Genomic DNA, 25,022 nt, shown 5'->3' with positions numbered 1-25,022 from the left:
CTACAACTCTGGCCCCAACATTATTATTTTTGAGATGTTCATGAGACACTAAAGTAGTCCTGTCATATAGATGGTTGAGTATAAGAATCTGGACTGTTCAGTGGTGAATACAATTTGGTAACTCTGTTACTTTACTTTCAGCATAAATTTTCAGAATATTCAAAGGTTGTATACAAACATGTACTGTTTAGAGCTGTCATTAAAATTTGTGACAAAAAATAATGAGAATGCTTATAATCCCTTAAAGCTGTGTATCCGATCTCATCTCTTCTTGCCTTCAAAAAAAAAAAATCTACATTTTTTTGGGCCAGTGTTGTGGCACAGCCAATAAAGTTGCTGCCTGTGGTGCCAGTAACCCATATGGGCATTGGTTCAAGTCCTGGTTACTCCACTTCAGATCCAGCTCCCTGCTAATGTGCCTGGAAAAGCAGTGGAAATGGCCCAAGTGCTTGGGCCCCTGTGCCCAGAAGAAGCCCTATTATGGCTATTTGGGGAGTAAGCCAGTGGATGGAAGATTTCTCTCTGTCTCTCCCTCTCTCTGTAACTCTGACTTTCAAATACATACATACATACAAACATAAAAACATACATACATACATATTTTTTAAAAATGAGGGGCTGGTGTTGTAGCACAGTGCCACGTTGGAAATACTTATTAGAGAGCCGACTTGAGTCTTGGCTACTTCATTTTTCCAATCCAGCTCCCTAATATCGCACCTGGGAAACAAGATGGCCCAGGTACTTGGGTCCCTGCCTCCTACATGGAAGACCAGAATGGATTTCCAGACTCTAGGCTTCAGCCTGGCCCAGCCCTGGCTATTGCAGCCATCTGAGGAGTGAACTGGAAGATGCAAGATTGATCTCTCTCTCTCTCTCTCTCTCTCTCTCTCTCTCTCTCTCTCTCTCGCTGTGTCAAACAAATCTTCAGAAAACCCCACAGCATGAAACCTTTACTACATCATTCTCCAGGTTTTCCTCAGCCCTATCTTTTTACCTATGCACAAACTTCTTTTCAAATTCTAATTTATTCACTTACTTGAAAGGCAGAAAGTGAAAGAGAGGGGAAGGGAGGACAGGGGAGAGAAACAGATCTCCCATTCACTGATTCACTCTCCAATGCTTGCAATGGTTGAGTCTGGGCCAGGCTACATTTGGCAGCTAGAAATCCAACCAGGTCTCCTATAAGGGTGGCAAGGATCAATTACTTGAGCCATCACCTGCTGTCTTCCAGCATGTTAGCTAAAAGTTGAAATCAGAAATAAACACAGCACTAAAACCCAGGCACTCTTGACAGGAAGTAGGTGTCTCAAGCAGCATCATTTTTTAAAAGATTTACTTACTTATCTGAAAGCCAAAGTTACACAGAGAGAGGGAGAGATTTTCCATCCATTTGTTCACTCCCCAGATGGCTGCAAGGTCCTGGGCTGGACCAGGCCAAAGCCATTGGTGAGGAGCTTCTAGGTACCCCACATGGGTGGCAGGGGCCCAAATACTTGGGTCATCTTTCGCTATTCTCGCCATTAGCAGGGAGCTGAATTGAAGTAGAGCAGCTAGGATTCCAGTTAGCAGCCACGTGGAATGCTGGTGTCACAGGCAGCTACTTAACCAGACATATCATGATGCCAGCCCCCTCAAGCAGCATCTTAATGACTGAGCCAAATGCCCACCCTTGTATAAACTTCTTTAAGAGCAAGCCCACGTTAACATTTTCCATTTTGTTCCTTCCAACTCCTTGATCCATTCCAGTCTGTTAATGAGCCACATTATTCCTCTCAAACAGCATCTGCTCATCACTAATGACTTACATATGTCATAAAGTCATATAGATGTCTCATTTTACTTAACCTCTCAGCAGCATTTGATATTTCTATCTCTCTCTTCTTGGAAACACTGCTGGGATTTGCTGTGATACTATGAGTTAAGCCACTGCTTGTGATGCCTGCATTCCATGTCAGAGTGCTGGTTTGAGTCCCAGCTACTTCACTTCTGATCCAGATCCCGGCTAATGCACCCAGGAAGGCAGCAGATGATGGCCCAAGTACTAGGGTCCTTGCCATCCATATGGGAGAGCCGGATTGAGTTTCTGGCTCCTGGCCTCTTCCTTTGGTATCCACCGGGGCTGGTTTTGTATCCAGGATCCCCATGGATACAAAAATCTGTAAATGCTCAAATCCATAAAATAAAATGGTGTGGTATTTACATATAATCCACACACATCCCCATTTATTTATAATACCTAACACAATGTGATTGTTATATATAAATAGTTGTTATACTGTACTATTTAGGGAAAAAACAAAGTCTGTACATGTTCTATACAGATCTAAGTTTTTTTTTTTTTTTTTAAGATTTATTTATTTATTTGAAAGGCAGAGTTGCAGAGACAGAGAGAGGTCTTCCCTCCACTGGTTCACTCCCCAAATGGCAGCAATGGCCAGAGCTGGGCTGATCTAAAGCCAGCAGCTAGGAGCTTCTTCTGAGTCTCCCATGTGGGTACAGGGATCCAAGGGCTTGTGCCATCTTCTACTGCTTTCCCAGGCCATAATATCAGAAGTGGAGTTGCCAGGATTCGAACTGGCACCCATATGGGATGCTGCCACCTGCAGGTGGTGGCTTAGTACCTGCTATGCCACAGCGCCGGCCCCTGAGATCCAAGTTTTTAAAAATATTTTTGATCTGTGGTTGGTTAAACTCATGAATGCAGAGCCTGCAGGTATAGAGGGTCAACTGTATTTATATGAGTTTGCATAAAAATAGAAAAAAAGATTTAAAAATATATGAACTGCATCATGGTATATATTTGTTACTTGCTTTCTTCACTTAATGTCTTAGTTTCCATATCAATAAAAGTATCTTTACCTCTTTTCCTTTAAATAGCTCAACTACATTAGAAAACATATAAATTATGCCCTTATTAAGATATACTGTTTCTAACTTTTCACTATGGACAATTCCTAAACATGCCTTCTGTGGATTTTTTTTTAAAGATTTATTTATTTATTTGAAAGGCAGAGTTACAGAGAGGCAGAGGCAGAGAGAGAGAGAGAGAGAGAGAGAGGTATTTCATCCACTGGTTCACTCCCTAGATGGCCACAACTGCCAATGCTGTGACAATCCAAAGCCAGGAGCCAGGAGCTTCTTCTGGATCTCCCATGTGGGTGCAGGAGTCCAACTACTTGGGCCATCCTCTACTGCTTTTCCAGGACATAGCGGAGAACTGGATTGGAAATGGAACAGCTGGGACTCGAACTGGCTCCCAAATGGGATGCTGGCACTGCAGGTGGTGGCTTTAACCACTACACCATAGTGCCGGCCCCATTCTGTGGATTTTTAAACTTAGTTAGATAATGCCAAACTGCCCTCTAAAATGACCACGTCAATTTATATTTTCATCAAGAGGAACAGACAGTGCTCATTCTCTATACCTCCACACACTTGTTATTAAACTGAAAACAAGATGCCAAGCATTACAGATCAAGCAAACTCTCAAAGGTTTTAAGATATTCACAGAAGTCAAAGCTGTGGTTTTAATAATTTAGCAATGAACACAGAAAGTGACCAAAGCCTTTTCTGTAGATAATTATCTATTTTAAACATGCCTGACTTCAGAAAATATCTTTATATCAGCAGAACTATATATTATTTATTTAAAGTCCAAGGTATCAACTTAAAAAGTGACCAAAGTCTTTTCTGTAGATAATTATCTATTTTAAACATGCCTGACTTCAGAAAATATCTTTATATCAGCAGAACTGTACATTATTTATTTAAAGTGCAAGGTATCAACTTAAATGTAATCTTTATTTTTAAAGTAAACTTTCTTTAAAAAGATTTTATTTATTTATTTGAAAGGTAGAGTTAAGACAGAGAGAGGGAGAGACAGAGAGAATGGTCTTCCATCCACTGGTTCACTCCCCAAGTGGCCTCAATGCCCAGAGCTGGGCCAATCCAAAGCCAGGAGCCAGGAGCTTCATATGGGTCTCCCACATGGGTGCAGGGACCCAAGGACATGCACCATCTTCCACTGCTTTCCCACACTATAGCAGAGAGCTGGATCAAAAGAGGAGCAGCCAGGACTCGAAGTGGTGCCCCAATGGAATGCTGGCACTGCAGGCAGAGGCTTTTAGCCTACTACGTCACAGCACCAGCCCCCTTAAATGTAATCTTATGTCTCACTGTATGTGTATGTAGTGAGACAATATTTCTCCCTTTGAAATTATAGTAGTATATAAATTTTTGAACAGACAAGTGCCAGAAAGGAACTACTAAGAAATACATGGAAACAAGATTTCCTAACTTCCATTTTGATAGAAAGGACAAGGCGTCAATCTTAAAACAAATTAAGGCTTTTAATCTGATGTGTCAGATAGTAGAGGGTAGGTACTGGTTTGTGGAAATGGTAAACATGGGCTGTACCTTCCACCCCAGAACCTGGCAAAGGAAGAAGACAGAATTTAAAGCACAAGGCACTGGCACCACTGTGAGAGAGATCCATCAACAGTTTCTATCAAAGTTGGCTTTGCAGTGTCTGGCATGTAACAGGCTCTTACAGAATATCAGTCAAACATCACGGTGGGTTTGGAAATGTTCTAACACTTACAATTACCTCCAATTTTTGTAATTTTACATTTTGCTGACAATCTTGTTAATATGACCTGACTTTCATTTTAATGAAACTCATTTCTTTCTCCAGAGAATGCTTTAATTCTGATTTGTTTTAATGATGCACATGACACTTGGTGGTAGCCTAGTAGATGGAAATAAATCCTAAAATTCTTCAAAAGTAATAGGTGCTCAGTTTGTTTCCACAATCTGCTTGCAAGTGATTTACCAAAACATAAATTATATCCAGAGAGGCTGCTTGTTCTTATAAATGTGCAGATATCTCCCATTATTTATTTAACAAAAACAAATCTTCAAATAAATTACTACTTTCAACTCTGCCCCACTTCAGGCATTAAAAGAAAAAGCTCTCAAGGTTTTTTATAGCCATAATCATATTACAGAACATTCCTGAATTCCGAATTCACTTTAGATTAATGACTTACAAAAATATAATACTAATATTAATAAAATAATCTCTGAAGGATAAGAAATAATCCTTGAGGAATTAAAAATATCATATTAATGATACAACCTAACTTTCAAAAGTATAATACAATTTTCAAAAATTCATTCATTGCTATTATTTTTAACTTCAATGTAAGTAAAATGTTTCACTTATAAAGAAATGGTACTAACCATAAAATTTAAATTATTCTTTTCACAAAATCTGAAAGCAAGCACTGACCAATAGTCAAAGGACAATGAAGGTGACAAATTCCAAATAATCTGATAACTAAAGAACAATTCTATATGACCTAGTGAGAATAAATAAACTAAATTTCAATCTCATGCTCAATGATTTAGTATACACATGAAAATATGCAGATCCATCATTTTGCATAACTCTATATACATATATAAATAATGGTAGCTAAACCGTAGAAGCCTTACCTGTCAATTCTTAGCTTAATTAAAAATTCTTCAAGAAAAAGAAGGCTTCATTATTTATAAAGAATCTTACTATTTGTTAGTTTCTATCTATGGCTCATCATCGATTGTGATAACAGTGAGATAACAGATCAATTTTGCACATGACTCTATGTGGTTCTACACTGTAAAAGGATCTTACAAGATAGTTGAGGGTATATTTAAAAATATAAAATAAGCACAAAAATAAAAAAATTTTAAAAACTTTTCATTGATAGTTAATCTATAAACTTAATGTAGCTCGATCATCTTGTTATTTTTTTTTCAAGCAAACTGTAACAAAGCAAAGAGAAAAAAAGAGAGTAACTTAATGTACCTTTATGGATGAAGCAGCATAGAGCATATCTTCCAGGGTGAAATGGCAACACTGGTTCAAGTATTCTTGGCAAAATTCTTGAATCAGCTGGAGATTATACAGGCTATCAGCCAAAGACATAGTTTCTTTCAAACAAATATCTTCAAAAGGGAAAACAAGGTGATGACTTTGGGTAATTGGATATTAAGTGTTTCATAATTAGTAACACAGAACAAATACATGATTATATAGAATCTGTTTAAAAAGCAAACACTGACATATTGTGGTCATGATAAAGATTTCCTTTTCTTAACTATCTTCCTCAAAATTATATATAAATGTTATTTTTCAAAAATCCACTAGCATTTCTTATTGTCTCAAAAATTTATTATCATCTATCTGTAGCTGAGAAGTACCTCCCTGTAACACTTACCCTCTAATCTGACAACACTGGGGCAGTAAAAATGAATAAGGGCAGCCAGCGCACAGCCATCTGTCCCATCCTTCAGCAAATTTTCTACCAGTGGAATGCAAGGCAGCTGCTTAAGCAAGGTTTGCTCTTTTCTATAACGAGCCTACAATATAAACAAACAAGATAAAAATAAGTACTAAGCCACAAACAGGAAAAACACATCAGTACTGTAGATCCTGTGGTGTCAGTAGTAACATATAAATCAGGAGAAATGAGGACTATTCACCAATGTCCTTCTTTTCTAAACAATACTAGGTACTACCAAAGTAAAATATATAGCAACATAATTGTGGCTTCAAAGCTAAACAACATAGCAAAAATACTGTTAATTTAAATGAAATGACATTTAAATATAAATATAAAATGCATCATAAAACATTTTGCAAATTTTGTATATAAATCATCAATTCTGTTAATAATAAAATGCATTCACTTTAGTTTTTTTACTTTTAATTTTTTAAAAGATTTACTTTATTTGAGAGGCAGTTACAGAGAGAGAGAGAGAGAGAGAGACAGAGAGAAAGAGAGAGGTCTTCCATCCTCTGGTTCTCTCCCCAAATGGCCGCAACAGCTAAAACCACAATGGTTGATCTGAATCCAGGAGCTTCTGGTCTCCCAAGTGGGTGCAGGGGCCCAAGCACTTGGCCCATCTTCCACTGCTTTACCCAGGCCATTGGCAGGGAGCTGGATCAGAAGTGGAGTAGCCAGGACTTGAACTGGTGCCCATACAGGATGCCAGTGTTGCAGGTGATGGCTTAACCTATTCCACCAACACTGGCCCCTCACTTTATATTAGACTTAAGTTCTTGTATAGAACAGCAAAAGTATCATTTGAATAGAATTACAACAGTTATCAAAATCAAGGGGCAGGTAGAAGAATATTAAAAAAAAAAAAAACCTTCCCAATTAAGTTTCATTATCCATCAATGAAGTATGATTTCCACTCTCCCTCGGTTAAACACTAGAAACTTTGTTTTCTCAAGACAGCTTGGTATGGCTGGACATAAAATTTTAAGACAGTTTTCTAAAAAGACAGGCTATAAAACTGATTAAGAGAACCATCTCTTAAATCAGGTTACCTGAGCTCAGAGCCTGGTTCTGACACCTAGCTTTGTGATCTTAGACAAGTTACTTAAATGCTTATTTCTACTAATAGTACCTACTTCACAGACCAGTGGAGGATTAAACAAGATGCTGGTACAGAGTGCTGTGTACACTGCTGCGCACACAGCAAGCAAGCAATAAAGACTGGCTGTTATTAGCGAGCAGATTTCTTCAAGCCAAGAAAATAGTGCTACAGATTCAGTTAAAGTGCATCCTAAAGTATTTTATCAGCAAAATGTATGATTATATAGGTTCCTGATATTTAAGTGATTATTTTTAACAGGGGAAAACAAGTTTTTCTTTTAATTCCATCTAAACTAGTCATCTCTATACTTGAAAATATAATTCTGAGATCTAATACTTTGCTGAGAATGAAAACAGAAAAGTTAGAATTTATTGAAAGAACATTAAACATTTGGTGGCAAAATTAGATTTCTTTTTTAAAAGATATCCCTCAGAAAACCATATGTATTAACAAAGAACAACATATTTATTCCTTCTTCTCTTTTACTGGTTACTCAAGGACAAGATCCATGGAAAATGTTTTCCTCTTCAAGATTTTTGGAGGAGTTTGTTCTTATTAATCAGTGCAAGCTATACATTTGTATTTAATCGCGTATCCCAACTCATAGAGTACCTATATTAAGAACAAAAAATTAGTTACATATACTATAGATTCTCTAATTGATTGCTTTTCTTAATTTGCTGCCAGGACAGTTAAAAATCAACCATGGAAAGGCGAGAAACAAAAAAGAAATCAACCTGTAGCATCTTCTAGCCTTTCTCACCTCTTGGTTCCTTACATTATTTTCTTTGGTCATTGAGAATGAAAATAGTCTGCCTCTTGGACATGCTCTAAACTGGGTTGGACTTGGTCCCAAATTTCACTCTCTAGGCCTAGTTTTCAGCCTAGGATCCAAACTGGACTAGCCAAAGCACACAGGGTCATGGAACACAGAACTGAATTGTGTGATTTTTCTATTCCCCTCTGCCAAGTAGCACTTCTGGACAAAGCGTATGTACACACATATACACCCATATTCAGTTTCACATGGTATTAGCAGTAATTATAATGATTTAGGCTAGACAATCAGAGAATTATGAGTTGCATGTAGAATCATTTTCCTGAGACTCTATCCTAGAAGGTATACAATGAGACGCCATAAAGTTTGTGTAAAGTGGAATTAAAAGTAAGAATGGGGCAGGTATCTGGCCTGGTAGCTAAGACGCCAGATAGGATGCTTGAATCACATAGTGAGGTGCCTGCATTTGAGTACCAGCTCTGCTCCCAATTCCAACTTCCATCTAATGCATACCCTAGAAGGGGTCAGGTGATGGCTCAAATAATTGGGTCCCTGCCAATAGTGAGGGAAACCCTGACTGAGTTCCCAGCTCCTGGCTTCAGCCTCCTGCTCAGGGCTGTTACGGACATCTGGGGAGTGAACCAGCAGATGGGAACTCTGTCTCTGCCTCAAAAATTTTTTTAAAAAATAAAAACTATATACTTTATTTTCAAAATAAGCTCCATCAAATTCAAGACACCTTTTTTAAAATAAATGTTTTATTTATTTGAAAGATAAGAGTTATAGAGAGAGGTAGAGCCAGAGAGAGAGAGAGAGAGAGGTCTTCCATTCCGTTGGTTCACTCCCCAAATAACCACAACGGCCAGAGCTGAGCGCATCTGAAGCCAGGAGCCAAGCACCTCCTCTGGGTCTCCCATATGGGTGCAAGGGCCTAAGGACTTAGGCCATCCTCCACTGCTTTACCAGGCCTTGGCAGAGAGCTCGATTGGAAAAACAGCAGCCAGGACTCGAACTAGCACCCATATGGGACACCAGCACCACAGGCTGAGGCTTTAATCCACTGTGCCACAGCGCCAGCCCCTAACACACTTTTCCAAGAGATGGTTCCAGCCATTTAGTCCATCTGTCTCTAAAGAACTGAGGGGGGTTGGCACTGTGGCGTAGCGGGTAAAGCTGCTGCCTGCAGTGCCAGCATCCCATATGGGTGCCAGTTTGAGTCCTGGCTGCTCCACTTCCAATCTAGCTCTCTGCTATGGCCTGGGAAAGCCACAAAAGATGGCCCACATCCTAGGGCCCCTGCACCTGCGTGGGAGACCAGGAAGAAGCTCCTGGCTCTTGGTTCCTGGTTTTGGATCGGCGCAGCTCTGGCTGTTGTGGCCTCTGGGGAGTGAACCAACAGATGGAAGACTTTTCTCTCTGCCTTTCAAATAAATAAATAAATCTTAAAAAAAAAAAAAAAAGACCTGAGGGTCCTGGAAATTTAAATATGCCAATGCCATAATTATTACATTATTAGTGAAGAAAAATGAGTGCTGTTTGAGGATTTTTTTTTTTTTTAAGATTAGGAAAGAAAACTGCTCTTATTCCATGAGAGGAATGAAAGATACATTACTGTGGTAGAAAAGGACTCTCGGGGGCTTTTCTGGGTGTGTTTCTGCTAAAGCTTTGGTTTTCTCAAAACATTCTCCTGATAAGTAGATGTTACTGTTCTTGGCCCCCAGGAAGCCAACAAAAGAAATGACCTGAGTATCCCTCAAAACTTCCTTCATACCCTTTGCTCTTGATTGACTGGTCCACTTTTGCTGTGACTGGACCACTTCTTCCCAGCCATGGGTCTGATTGTGCTTTACCTTTCAGGATCACACTGGCAAAGCCACGTTTCAGCTCCTTCTACAATTTTTTGAAGAAATGTTTCAAGATTTTGATCCCATTTGTTTAAAATTCCCATTGAAAACTCTGCTCATCTGTAGCTGATCTGGGAATAACAGTTTTGGTTCCAATCAAGCAGAGAGTCTTTGTTCAACTTTAATTTTCAGTCATAACTGTGTAAAATGAACCAACTGAGATCTAAGTGTTGGCTATTGTTTCTGCTTTTTATTGCTGGTCCTCTTCAATTAGGGCATAAATAAGATGAAATTTTCCCTTACAAATTGACGTGGATGGTCTGCCACGGTGGGCTTTGTGTCCCTTCCTTTTTGAAATTTCAATATTTTCTATTTATTTATTTATTTATTTATTTGACAGATAGAATTAGACAGTGAGAGAGAGAGAGAGAGAGAGAGAGAAAGGTCTTCCTTCCATTGCCTCAGCCCCCAAATGGCCGCTACGGCTGGAGCTACACTGATCCGAAGCCAGGAGCCAGGAGCTTCCTCCTGGTCTCCCATGCGGGTGCAGGGCCCAAGCACTTGGGCCATCCTCCACTGCCTTCCCGGGCCACAGCACAGAGCTGGACTGAAGAGGAGCAACCAGGACTAAACTCAGCGCCCATATGGGATGCCAGCGCCGCAGGCAGAGGATTAACCAAGTGAGCCATGGTGCCGGCCCCTATATTTTCTTTATATTTACAAAATATCCAAGATATGTGTGTGTGTTTGGGGGGTGGTATAGAAGGGGAGGGGGAGAGAGAGAGCTTCCAACTCTGGTTCACTCTCCAAATGCTCACATCTGGGGCTGGGCCAGATCAAAGCCAGGAGCTGGGATCTCGATCTTGGTCTCCTACTTGGGAGCCAAGGACACAGGAAGCTTGAAATGAGAAGTGGAATGAGGACTCAAACTCATGCACTTTGATTCAGGATGCAGGCATCCTAAGCAGTGTTTCAACTCCCATACCAAACAACTGCCCCTCACAGCCCACCCTTATTCCTGCTTAAAACAAGTTCTTCAATTCTTAACTGTTGATTTCTTTGGAACACTGTCCCTAGAAACTTTTTCTAAAGCATCAGTGATGTCATTGTTTTCTCATGCAAGCTTCAGTGTATATTTGTTTTCTTTTTTTTAAAGATTTATCTATTTATTTGAAGGTCAGAGTTAAACAGAGAGAGGAGAGGCGGGGAGGGGGAGGGGCCTTCCAAGCACTGGTTCACTCCTCAATTGGCTGCAATGATCAGAGAAACGTTGATCCGAAGCCAGGAGTCAGAGCTTATTCTGGGTCTCTACATGGGTGCAGTGGCCCAAGGACTTGGGCCACCTTCTACTGCTTCCCCAGGCCATAGCAGAGAGCTGGATTGGACGAGGAGCAGCCAGGACTCAAACCAGCGCCCATGTGGGATGTCAGCCCTGCAGGTGGCAGCTTAATTCGCTACACCACAGTGCCATCCCGTCAGTGTATATTTGGTATTTGATCTTGCTTCAATTTAAAGAGAACTAATGTTGTTCTGATAGGCTTATTTCCAAACTGATGTCTTATCCTTCTTAGTGCCTCAAACTAAGATTCTGTTCAGACATGTGTTAACAAGTCAGCATGAGTTTATTTTGGTACAAAAAATATATATTTTTAAAGATTTAGAAAAGAAGAGTGATAGAGGGAGAGATAGAAAGATCTTCTATCTGCTGGCTCACTCTCCAAATGGCTATAATGGCTGGGGCTGGACCAGGCCAAGGCCAGGGACCTAGAACTCTATCCAGGTCTTCTACATAGGTTGCAGGGGTCCAAGTAGTCATCTTCTATTGCTTTCGCAGGTGCATTAATAAGGAGCTGGATTGTAAGGGGAGCAGCTGGAGATTGAACCAGTGCTACAATAAGGGATGTCTGCATCTCAAGTGGTAGCTTAACTCACTGTGCCACCACACCAGCCCCAGTGCTGAAATCCACGCCTAGTTTTTTCACGATACACCTTCTTCCATGAATCTTTTGAAGATCCCTCTCATCAAATAAATCTAATTTAAATCCTGAGGTTATGTGTAACTCTCACAAAGTTTATCTGTAGTTCATCAAAATTATAGTGACTTTTATACTTGAACATGTTATATGCTTTATAAACTCAACACACGAAAACATTCCCTGTTTTTTCTATAACTTTAGAAATTCTACATTTAAAAGGAATATTTTCTACGTTTCAACTTTGCAGTGTTTTACTCATATTCTTATTCCTGCAAAATCAGTCCTTCAAGTCACCTCAGAATTTAATAGTTTAGATGCAGCACTGGTGAAGACACAGAGACCTTTCTGCTTTTATAATCACATAGAAAGTACTATCCTCTATAATTCATGCTAAACAGATTCTGTCAAAAAGGTGGTTTTAAAATATGAAATATGCATGCAATTAAAATTAATTTATTAAAAATCACTAAAATTAATGAGACTCTACATTCATAAAATTGCTTTTAACACGAATACTGTGAATACTGACAAGATTGGCAAACATATGCTTACGCTTTAAATTATTTTTGAAACTTCTAATCCAAACTTTGGTCTGATCTTTGACCTTTCCACTTTATATTATAAATTACCTTAAAACCCAACCTACAGCCAATTACTAACAGAATTATATGAAATGACTGTAACACCAAGACAAACACAGCATCATTCCACAATGACAAATATGGAGAGGAAATTGAAGTAACTGAGCAAACTTACAGGAACCAGTTTCCAAAACCATTTGGAAGGAGACTTCAGAGGAAGCAGTGGAAAAAAGGTAAAGGGAAAATTTATCAGAATTATTTTTAATTAATAAGTTATAGTAAAACTTATGAAAGGAGTCTCAAGTATTCTTCTAATAATATTTCTTCATATGTTAATCAATAATTTAGTGAAAAATATATAGATAGGTTCATTTTAGAATACTTAGGATATGTTCTATACTTGGGCAGCAAAGAATTTTATTTCTGAGTTCTGAGATCATAGATCACATTAAAACATCCATAGCATAAAAGAGAAGTAAAAAGATTCTAGGGCTATATTTGCAAAAATAATCGTCAGACATAAGTAGACCAAGTCTGGTAAGACAATATTCTTCCCAAGGAGAAAGGAAGAAAGACCATTTCAATAAATACAAGTATTTATACAGCAATGGGATAGAATTTACCAAAATGATCATTTCTTTCCAGCATCTATATTAAACAGTTTCTTTCAATTAATGGGAAAAGTTGACAATTCTTATCAGTTAAGATTTTCATAAGTTTCTAATACAAGCAACTACTTATATAAAGAGAATGTGTGTTAGTAGTTTTACTATCTAGGATGTGTGAAAAATGTAATTTTTTTTTTAAGAATGAATGTAACAGGGGCTGGAACTGTGGTACAGGGGGGTTTAAGCTGCCATTTGCAATCTGGCATCCCCTATGAGTCCCAGCTGTTCTACTTCCAAAGCAGCTTCCTGCTAACATGCCCGGAATAGCAGAGGAAAATGGCACAAATTCCTGTTAAAAACTAATGAATCTAGGTAAAGAGTTTATGATAGTTCTTTTTACTATGCTTGCAACTTTTCATGCATTTGAAATTATTCCAAAATAAATATTATAAAGTTCTACTAAGGATTTACTGATCTAAGCCTTAATTGAGTCTTGTGTTCAAATACACAAGGCTATTGACATGTACAACTGTTGAGGAAATCAAATTGTTACAGCACCCTTAGGCAAAGATTAAAGCCATGGTGCCATCTTTGAACTTTAAAAAGTATGTAACATGAGAAGTTCCTCACTGAACTACATTAAGTGAGTCGATAACAGAACAAGAACATATTCCAGGTTGGTGTGTTGTGTTTCCCATAAGGGCAAGTTAATTATTGCCAAAAGCTAAAGGTATGTCAGCAATAGGTGTAAAAAAGATGAATTTAATGAGTACTGACCAAAGAAGCTCCCACATGGGTAGAATTGTAATCACTAAACAGAATCTCAGGGGTAGGATTCTAAACCAAAAAGAATGATCTAATTGAGGCAAGTCAAGTCTTCACAATTTTTAACTGAAATAATGGCAAGAAAAAGGAAATCAAGATAAATCTAACAAACCAAATGATATGTTTGAGAATATTGTGCTATATTTCAACATTGTTTTATATATTTATATATGTATTAAATACACAACCAAGTACAGTTATAAGTTACAAATCAATGGCTTCCAAAGTATACTCCAAACAACACTAACTCTATGGAGTTTTAGTATATGTCACTTCTAAGAGTGACTAAAGATCAAAAACCTTTGGGAAGCAGCCAGACAAGTTCCTTGGACCTTTACTGTACTAAAATAGACTGTAACTTTAAAAAAAAAATTATTTTATTTGAAAGGCAGAGTTACAGAGAGAGAGATCTTCCATCCACTGGTTCACTCCCCAAGAGGCCACAGCACCCAGGGCTGAGCCAGAAGCTTCATCCAGGTTTCCCACAGGATTAGCAGGGGTCCAAACACTTGGGCCATCCTCCACTGCTTTCTCAGGTACATCAGCAGGGAGCTGAATCAGAAATGGAGCAGCAGGGACTCCAACTGGTGCCTGGTTCTGTAGGCAGCATCTTAACCCAGTGCAGGCTCCCAAACTGTAATTCTTAAAGGGGCACTGACTAGATAGTGTTTTTCAAATGTACTTGACTTCAAAGTCCTTTTCTCAAATAGTATCTTAAAATGCTATCTGAAGAAATAAAATTTGAAAAATAAACAGGTTACAGTTACTAACTGCTAAGTAACTTTGGTCAAGGGAGAAATTCATACTGCTAAAATAATCAAGCAGAGACACACTAAGAGCATTAACCCACTGGCTCACTGGGAGAATGTAGTCTAGTCTGAGGCTCCACCTTCAAGTGACAAGCAATTAGAGCTCAGTGAATGTCTTCTCTCCAAAGCTAATTCCCTGATCTTACTCTCACCTTCCTGGCAGATACCTCACAAATATTTTTCTTTAGTGTATCTTTAATATTTTGAGAAACATTAAACTTCACTACATATAACTAGTATTATAAACTTCACAACACAAACCCAGGAATTCACAGCTCTTTACAAAATGCCTGTGAAATGGAACTACTAGTAATTTAATATGCCTTTACTACGACTTTTACCTGCAACTTAGTGTTTCTGCTTATGTTATTCCTTGTGACCTCGTGCCCTCTTTTCCAAATCGTATAAACGCTTCTCAAACCCCACATCCTCTAGAAGACCTTCCTAGATATTTCACTAACAAGGTTATGATAAATCTATTGGTAACATACATATAGAAAAATCTATAATAACCAACCACTTACTTTTTTCCACTAACCTTCTTCCTTTGAGTCCCTTATGCTTACTTTAAAATACTGGAAGGGAAAATTGAGACTCTTTCTAGTTACAGAATTTAGGAACCACTGAATCTTTACAGGTAAAGAAAACCAGTGACTCTGTAAAGGTCATGAAGCTGGTAAGTAGCAGAACTACTAAGTACAGTACTCATTTTACCCTAGCACTTTGCACACACTCTGTAAGAGAATGAATGTTGGGCTTAAAGACATCCCAGCTATAAACTTTAGAGATGTTTAAAGTAGGATTTCCAGATTTAGCAAATAAAGCTTCAAGATGCCTCTGTAGCTTACAACAAAAATGTATGTACTATTTATCTAGAATTCAAATTTAATTGGGTATCCTAATTTAGAGTGGGAAGGAGCACTGGAAGCAAAAAGAGTGACTTGAGATGGTAACATTAGTAAACTGCTTAAACAAAACATATTCCCAAGACAGCGCTATCTGAAATGCTTAAGACAACTCATCTAACAATCAGAGATAACTATCAAAGGACCTAATACTCAAACAAAATACTTTTGGAATCTTCAATTTTGGTTCAACACTAATAATACATAATACAGTACAAGTATCCTTCAACATACACATATATGAGGGTACTTCAAAAAGTTTGTGGAAAATCAAAAGGTATATTTATTTTGGTAGAAAAATTTCTGAAACCCACATATATGGGGAATCTTCAGAATATTCACAAAATGCATATTAATACATGAAAAATCTATAAGTATACTTCAAATATTTTACACCAAAATAAACATCTTTTAATTCTGTTTCCATACTTTTTTGAAGTATGCTTGTATTTTACCAAGAATATGGCTATGTTTCATAAAACAAATTCTTTTGAACTTCTGAGTTGACAGGAGTTCGGCAAGGACAAAAGATAAGATACATTATCATCCAATACCACAGGTTTTCTTTATAGCTGAATAAGTAATAGACAACAGGGCTAGGCATCTGCATATGTCTCACTGGGCAAGCTGGCTGAAGCAGATGGAAAGAGTGGAGATTTCCTATCAACTGTATAGTATTAAGAAAGAACAAGTTATCTTATTCTGTATTCCTAAAAGGAAAAAAGGAATCACAGATTTTGCTTTGGCAGGATTAAAAATCAAGAATGGATTGGTATTTCCAGCCAAACCAATTAGTTCAAGTGCCAAAATCTCACTGCTAGGTAACATAGCAAGATTACTTTCTGTAGTTTACTGTGTGACAGTGTTTCCTCCTAATAATCACACCTGTACAGGTAGTAAGATGATGTCAAATTCATACTTATTTTCACAAAGATTATATCAATGAAAAAAGATAAAGTTCAATAAAAACAAAGATGCAATTGATATGTATTTGCTAAAATAAAAATGTGTACAACCCTAAATACCTAAAATGAATCACTCACACAATCATTTATATATATTCAAGCACTCACTGAACAAATATTGGTTGAAAGTTAACAAGTACAATTGCATGGGCTGAGTGCTATGAAAAAGTCAAAGAGGTATGTGTAAGTAGTGTCTGGGGGCTGGCACTGTGGCATAATAGGCTGAGCATTGGCCTGCAATGCTGGAATTCCATATGGGCATCAGCTCGAGTACTAGCTGCTCATCTTTTGATCCAGCTCTCTGCTATGGCCTAGGAGAGCAGTGGAAGATGGCCCGAGTATTTGGGCCCCTGCATCCGCATGTAGACCCTGAAGAAGCTCCTGGCTCCTGGCTTCAGATTGGTCCAGCTCTGGCCATTGTAGCCATTTGGGGAGCTAACTTAACCTTTCTCTCTGTCTCTACCTCTTAAATAAATAAAATCTTTAAAAAAATAATAATTAGTGTCTAGATTCCTACTGCATTTTTCTTCTTCTTTTTTTAAAGATATATTTATTTTGAAAGTTACAGAAATAGTGAGAAAAAGAGAGATCAGTCTTCCATCCACTGGTTCACTCGCCAGATGGCCTCAATGGCCAGCACTGTACCAGGCCAAAGCAAGGTTCCAGGAGCTTCATCCCAGACTCCCACATGGGTGGCAGAGTCCCAAACACTTGGGCCATGTTCTGCTGCTTTCTGAGGCCATTAGTGTGGAGCTGGATCCAAAGTGGAGCAGTCAGGACATGAGTTGGTGCCCATATGGTATGCTGACATTGCAGGCAATGGCTTTTCCCGCTAAGCCAACGCCAGCCTCTGATTGTTTTTCTTAAAGGTCATCTGGTTGTCTGAAATACAAACAGTATGTTTTTCCCATAGAAATAATTTTTTTGGGTCCTATGTCAGCATATAAAATCTCCATTAGTTCACAATGCACATCCAATGCATTAAACCACTATATGAGGGTACTTCAAAAAAGTTTCAGGAAAAATTGAAAGTTTATTTTGGTAGGGAAAAAAACTCTCTGATAGCTATGCATAATATTTCATAATACACATTTTCCAGGAACTTTTTTGTATAACCTCATATTAAAAAGACAAGAGTTTTATGGGAAAATTCATTAGTTATAACTTAGAATGATGCCAACTTACTCTTAATATGACCAGAGCCAGGAGCAAATTGGAGTGGCAGGACTATATGTTATCACCAAGACAAAGATTTCAACTGTCATAGTATGGGAAAGAGAAAGAGCGGGAAACTAACATGAAAGACCTGGGAGAGATGAGAGGTGAGAGATGGGGAGGAAAACTGGTTGGAGGCAGGAACATGACACGTCATCTGGGATGACAGAAAAAGAGAAGAGTTTCGTTCTCCTGTACCTTTAGCAGAAGGCACCTCAAAAGAGGTTAAGATGAAGGATTGAGCATGGATCATGTTTTTAGGAGATAAGAAGCTAGATGGGGGAAATCATTATGATCCCAAAACATCAAGTTTAGACAAAATTTAGGTTGTTCCCCATAAAGTTTTTCTATTGGCCTGGTTAATACACAAAATAGGTTTTCTCTTTCCTTCGTTTCTTCTTTTTCTTCTTATGGATATATGAATGACTAATAAAATAACCCCAATGAATAGAAGCACTCTGTAATAATGAAGAGATTTACATAATCTAAATGAAAAAGTTTTTGAATAATTATAATTTCTTACAACTCAACTCCAATGATGCATAATACATTTAAAGGACTCTACTACAATACATTTGAAATGATTTAAGATACTGTTTCGAGTCTAAATACATGGCAAACACACAATTCAGTTTTCAAAGGATAAAACTCTTAAAAACATGTTTGAGAATTTTTAAAGAATGAATCTGTTACATGTTACTGTTTCTTTGTTCCTCCAAATTCTACAACTTGAAATTCTGGGAATATTTTTTTAAAGGTTGTTCTTATTAAAAGTCATCAGAAAGGCAGAAACATTTAAAATTGCTTTCTTGTTGTTTCATGTATTTTACCAAAGAAAGGCAAACATTTATTTTTGCCCAAAGAACATCAGAAATTGAGTTCTAGTCATCAACAGTTTTTCCACAAACGCTATCATCTAATTAATTTGCATTTTGTACTCCTACTTAGCGTTTATAGAATGGTTTTCTAGGGTATAAGTAGCATCACTAAGAAATAACTTAGTAAAACATCTGTTAACATTTCCTAAAGTAACACATATGTGTGAATATATATGAACTCATACAGGTACATCTTTTCCTTTGAAATGTATACCTTTTGACCTCCGGGAGCTTCAATTGTGTGATGTTCCTTCAATTTTTGTTCTTGCTCCATTATGTCTTTCAAATGTTCATTTACCTTAAAGAATAAAGACATTAATTTGAACTTACACTGAAATTTCACAATGAAATAACAAATACCTTAAAATGCCTATGGTCAGATCCCTGCTATCAAATATCAGTATCCCTTAAATGAAGAATATTTCATTTTCACAACCAGAAAAGAGTATTTTACAGGTGCTTTATTTATTTATTTATTTATTTTGACAGGCAGAGTTAGACAGTGAGAGAGAGAGACAGAGAGAAAGGTCTTCCTTCCGTTGGTTCACTCCCTTAATGGCCGCCATGGCTGGCGCGCTGCGCCGATCCGAAGCCAGGAGCCAGGTGCTTCCTCCTGGTCTCCCATGCAGGTGCAGGGCCCAAGCACTTGGGCCATCCTCCACTGCCCTCCCCGGCCACAGCAGAGAGCTGGACTGGAAGAGGAGCAACTGGGACAGAATCTGGTGCCCCAACTGGGACTAGAACCTGGGGTACCGGTGCCGCAGGCGGAGGATTAGCCTAGTGAGCCACGGTGCCGGCCAGATGCTTTATTTCACATTCTAAAATTAATTAAGCTATCAAATACCTGTTGAGCATCTGCTATATGTCAGGAACAGAGCAGAGTGCTAGGAGGAAAAAAAAGTACTTGATAACATTAGTTTTAATGTTTAGGAATCAAAATAATACTTTATTAAAGTAAAAAAACTGACAATCTACAACTAGTAAACAAAACTATTTTCATCAGAATTAAATATTTTTATTATGGACAAAAAACACCTGTAAATCAAAGTCAAGCTGTGATTTCACAGACACATTCATGGATGGATCATGGAGAGGTTTAGTGTAGTCATGAGGCCACAGTGAGAACACACATAAAATAGCTGCACCTGAGAACATTTTTGGGAGAAGGCCTGATTTAACTTTTATCAGATTACTCAAGTAGCCCATAATCAAAAAAGTTAAACAGTCCATCTGGTGCACAAACTATTTACTGAGAAGCCTAGACAATTTTGGATTTTGAATTAATGATTTCAATAGGGTCACTCTGGTAACAAAGAGTCCAATTTATTCATTTTTTCCCCCAACTTATCCATGATGGCACTCTAGAAAATACTAATGTCATTGGCCACCAGAACTTTCAATTTCTACTTTGTTTCTGGCACTTGAGAATTTCCTTTAACTAGCTTCGTGGTATAAATTTTTCTAATTTTATCAAGCATGCCCAGGTACAACCACCTGACATGTTGTTAAAGACATTCATGTTTTGTGTTGTGGTTGATATGCGTGCTATAAAACATTTTTATAATTTTCATACATCTTTCATAAAGCATTTTGGTCTATTTACCAAACAGGGGTGGGGGAAAGAAGACAGGACTAAAATCTGGGGAAGTTTATAACTTTTTGTTTTCCCTTATTTTACTTAATATTTTTAAAGATTTATTTATTTACTTCAAAGACAGAATTATAGAGAGAGATCTTCTGTCCGCTGGTTCACTCCACAAATGGCTGCAATGGTCAGACCTGAATGGTCCAAAGCCAGGAGCCAGAAGCTTCTTCAGAATCTCCCACATGGGTGCAAGGGCCCAAGCTTTCCCAGGAACATAAGCAGGGAGGTGGATTGGAAGTGGAGCAGCTGGGACTTGAACTGGTGCCCATATGGATGCTGGCTATGTGGGCACTGGCTTTACCTACTATGCCACAATGCTGACCCCTTTCTCTCTCTCTCTCTTTTTTTTTAAACAAATTTGTTGATTTAAAAGGAAGAGCAACAAGGAAAGATTTATCTTTCATCTGCTAGTTTACTCCCCAAATGGCTCCAATGGTGGGGGCTGAGCCAGGCCGAAGCCAAGAGTCCAGAACTCCATCTGGGTCTCCTATATCAGTGGCAAGGGCCCAAGTCCTTGGGCCATCATCTGCTGTCTTCCAGGTCTGTTATAAAGGAGGTGGATTTGAAGTAGAGTGGCTAGAAATTGAACTGGCACTCTTACATGGGATGTTAGTGTGGCAAGTAGCGGCTTAATCAGCTGTGCTACAACACTTCCTTTTTTTTTTTTTTTTTTTTTTCTCCATTCTTACAGGAGAGAAGAGGACAGTGAGTGCTGATGCAGAGGCTTACAGATTTGGGAGTCATAAGAGATAATTCCCACCTGATGACCTTCCACCTCTGGTCTCAAAAAGGGACAAGGCAAGGTAAGCTGACAGCAGTAGGTACAGCTGATGGTGATGAAGGAAGTGTTCCATAAAGTCTGAGGATTCATGGAGAAAGGATTCAACAGTCATCTTGAAGTACGGAAAAGCAAACTTCTTAGCGACACACTGGTTGGACTGGCTGTGATTGGGTGTTCATTTGAAGTTTGTGCTTAAGAATTTGAAGTGAAAACTGCTTCCTTGTGTAAATGACTCCAGCAATATATACCTCCACAGGTTCAAAGAGAGCCAAGATGGGTAACAGCTCAACCATCTGAGCTATTACCAGAAGACTAACAGAGAGGGAAGATGAGAAAGAACTGATGGTACTTGCAAGAATCTAAAATCAAAAAGGAGAATGTGAAGTCAAGTGAGATTGTGAGAAATCAATAGGCTTTGAAATCTTAAACTTGAATATTTTTAATAGTAGGGGATGTAAAGCAGATGAGTTGGAAAGATAGGAAGAACTGTTCAAGAATGGGAAATTTACAGTGGGATGTGATGGTCATATAGCTCTAACAATGAATAGGTCTAAGACGTGACAATGATTCTCTGTGGCTGAGAAGTGAAAAAAAAGATCACTAAGATGAAGAAATAAAGCAACTCCAAGGGTCCCCCACGCTGATACTGGTAGTATGAAAAATTTAAAGGGACATAAGTGTTTTTTACACTTAGCTGCCTGTAACAATCTTCACATGAGTATTTAAGAAAGGATGCCTGGGGGCTGGCACTGTGGCGCAGCGGGTTAAAGCCCTGGCCTGAAGTGCTAGCATACCATATGGGCACCGGTTCTAGTCCTGGCTGTTCCTCTTCCAATCCAGCTCTCTGCTATGGCCTGGGAAAGCAGTAGAAGATGGCCTAAGTCCTTGTGCCCCTGCACCCTCACGGGAGACCCGGAAGAATCTCCTGGCTCCTGGCTTCGGATCGGTGCAGCTCTGGCCATTGTAGCCGTCTGGGGAGTGAGCCAGTAGATGGAAGACCTATCTCTCTGTCCCTACCTCTCTCTGTAACTCTGTCTTTCAAATAAATAAAATAAATATTTTTTTAAAAAAAGGATGCCTGAAGTCATAACTTCTTTTAAATCTGTCCAGCGTATACCTGTAGATCAGGTTTCATTTTCTCTAGGGTGACAGGTGTAATGAAAGTGGATGGAGAAGAATTAACTATTCAAACTGGAAACAGGGATGATAAACTAATAATTTAAGCACAATTCACAGTTTCACAAAAATTTCCAAAAGAAATTTATAATCAATGATCTTGTGCAATATGTTTAAGTAAACTTAAGAATATAACTAGAATGTGAGAAAATTATTTTATTCTTGAATTCAAAAACTATTGACTGAACACTCAACACTCACTCTGCATAGCTCCTATTCTGAGTACTCTGAATTCTGCAATAACTTGCTGTGGAGGGCCGGTGTTGTGGCATAGTAGGCTAAGCCTTCACCTGCAGCACAGGCATCCCCTATGTGTGCCAGTTCATATCCCAGCTGCTCCTCTTCCAATTCAGCTCTCTGCTATGGCCTAGGAAAGCAGTGGAAAATGGTTCAAGTGCTTGGTTGGGCACCTGCACCTGTGTGAGACTCAGCAGAACCTCCTGGCTCCTGAACAACTCAGCCCTAGCTATTGCAGCCATCTGGGGAATGAACCAAACGTATGGGAAACTTTCTCTTGGTCTTTTCCCCTCTCTGTCTGTGACTCTACCTCTTAAATAAATACTTACATAATAATAATTTGTTGTGAACTATGTTAATCATTATTAAATGTAGTTACATGCTGCTGAATATACAGAAATCTATTTTCTTCATTCCAACAGTTTTTTTTTAATAAAAAATTTTAAGTGAATTTCACAACTTAAGTTTTCACTTTGATTTAAAACAAAAAGTAAGGGAGCTGCAATGGCTAATTTAGGGTTTTACTTTTTCTGATTATGAGACTTTTACTTATATTATAATCTTACCTTATTTATCCAGTACATGACAGCATCCTCGATATCGTAGGGCAGATCCGTGGCTTGAAAGAAAGTTGAATATTGCTGAGCACATGCAATTACTTTTTCTATACTGACCATTTCTACAGTGTAAGCCATCATTAAAGTATCTATCATGGCCAAATGTGCACTCTGAAAATACAAAACAAGAACAAATAGTTAAAAAATTACACTTATAAATCTCTGCTTATTTATTTTGAAATAGTAATAACCTTACAATAAGCAACATCAGAGCTCAAGTCTATAGAATACCAGCCTTAGCTGTAAACAGCATAAGTTGTACATGTTTAGGATGAGCTAACTGAATCAAACATTTACTCAGATACTTATTAAACTATCCAGCTCTCTGCTATGGCCTGGGAAAGCAATGGAAAATGGCCCAAGTCCTTGAGCCCCTGCACCCTCATGGGAGACCCAGAAGAAGCTCCTGGTTCCTGGCTTTGGATCAGTGCAGCTCTGGTCATTTCAGCCATCTGGGGAGTGAATCAGTGGATAGAAGACCTCTCTTACTCTCTGCCTCTCTGTAACTTTACCTTTCAAATAAATCTTTTTTAAAAAAAAGATTATATACTATGATACCAATCAAAATACCAAAGACATTCTCAGATCTAGAAAAAAATGATGCTGATCTTATACAAAAGAAACAAAGCTGGAGGCATCACAATGCCAGATTTCAAGACATACTACAAGGCAGTTATAATCAAAACAGCCTGGTACTGGTACAAAAACAGATGGATAGACCAATGGAACAGAACAGAAACAGCAGAAATCAATCCAAGCATCTAAAACCAACTTAGCTTAGACCAAGGAGCTAAAACCAAACCCTTGAGCAAGGACAGTCTTTTCAACAAATGATGGTGGGAAAACTGGATTTCCATATGCAGGAGTATGAAGCAGGACCCCTATCTTAACATCTAACACGAAATTCCATTCAAAATGGATTAAAGACCTAAACCTACGACCTGATACTATCAAATTACTAGAGTACATTGGGGAAACCCTGCAAGACACTGGCACAGACAAAGAGTTCCTGGAAAAGACCCCAGAGGCACAGGAAAAATCAAAGCCAAAATCAACAAATGGGATCCATCAAATTGAGATGCTTCTGTACTGCAAAAAACCAAAAAACAAACAAAAAACCTCAGGAAAGTGAAGATGCAGTCGACAGAATGGGAGAAACTATTTGCAAACAATGCAACAGATAAAGGATTAATAACCACAATATATAAAGAGATCAAGAAACTCTATAACAACAAAACAAACAACGCAGTTAAGAAATGGGCCAAGGACTTAAACAGACATTTTTCAAAAGAAGAAATCCAAATGGCCAACAGACACATGAAAAAATGCTCAGGATCATTAGCCAACAGGGAAATGCAAATAATACGACAATGAGGTTTCACCTCACTTCAGTTAGAATAGCTTTTATATAGAAATCAACAAACAACAGATGCTTGAGAGGATGTGAGGAAAAAAGTACCCTAATCCACTGTTGGTGGGAATGTAAACTGGTAAAACCACTATGGAAATTGGTTTGGAGATACCTCAGAAATCTGAATATAGACCTACCATATGAATATATGGTATCCCACTCCTGGGAATTCACCCAAGGGAAATAAAACCAGCAAGTAAGAGTTATCTGCACTCCCATGTTTATTGCAGCTCAAGTCATAATAGCTAAGACATGCAATCAACCTAAATGCCAGTCAACTGAAGACTGGATAAAGAAATTATAGGGTATCGGGGCCAGCGCTGCGGCACAGTGGGTTAATCCT

The 25,022-nt window shown here is 38.4% G+C and overlaps 1 protein-coding gene across 4 annotated transcripts in view; it reads right to left on the bottom strand.

Annotated features, from left to right (window-relative positions):
- Window positions 1-25,022, bottom strand: part of CAMSAP2 (calmodulin regulated spectrin associated protein family member 2) — a 119,406-nt gene that overhangs the window by 22,478 nt on the left and 71,906 nt on the right. For 2 of the 4 annotated variants that reach the window (XM_070055073.2, XM_008268683.5), the window contains exons 3-7: window positions 23,218-23,379; window positions 19,027-19,110; window positions 12,783-12,815; window positions 6,261-6,402; window positions 5,849-5,988 (exon numbers count right to left, since the gene is read on the bottom strand). In XM_070055073.2, coding sequence (XP_069911174.1) covers window positions 5,849-5,988; window positions 6,261-6,402; window positions 12,783-12,815; window positions 19,027-19,110; window positions 23,218-23,379 — 561 coding nt within the window. The remainder of the gene's footprint in view (window positions 1-5,848; window positions 5,989-6,260; window positions 6,403-12,782; window positions 12,816-19,026; window positions 19,111-23,217; window positions 23,380-25,022) is intronic. The other 2 variants (XM_002717673.6, XM_008268684.5) reach the window with 1 other exon arrangement.

Source organism: Oryctolagus cuniculus, chromosome 13, assembly GCF_051225735.1.
Source record: "Oryctolagus cuniculus isolate XC-2025 breed Fujian yellow rabbit chromosome 13, ASM5122573v1, whole genome shotgun sequence".
NCBI lineage: Eukaryota > Metazoa > Chordata > Mammalia > Lagomorpha > Leporidae > Oryctolagus > Oryctolagus cuniculus.
This window is presented reverse-complemented; position numbering and strand designations above follow the sequence as displayed.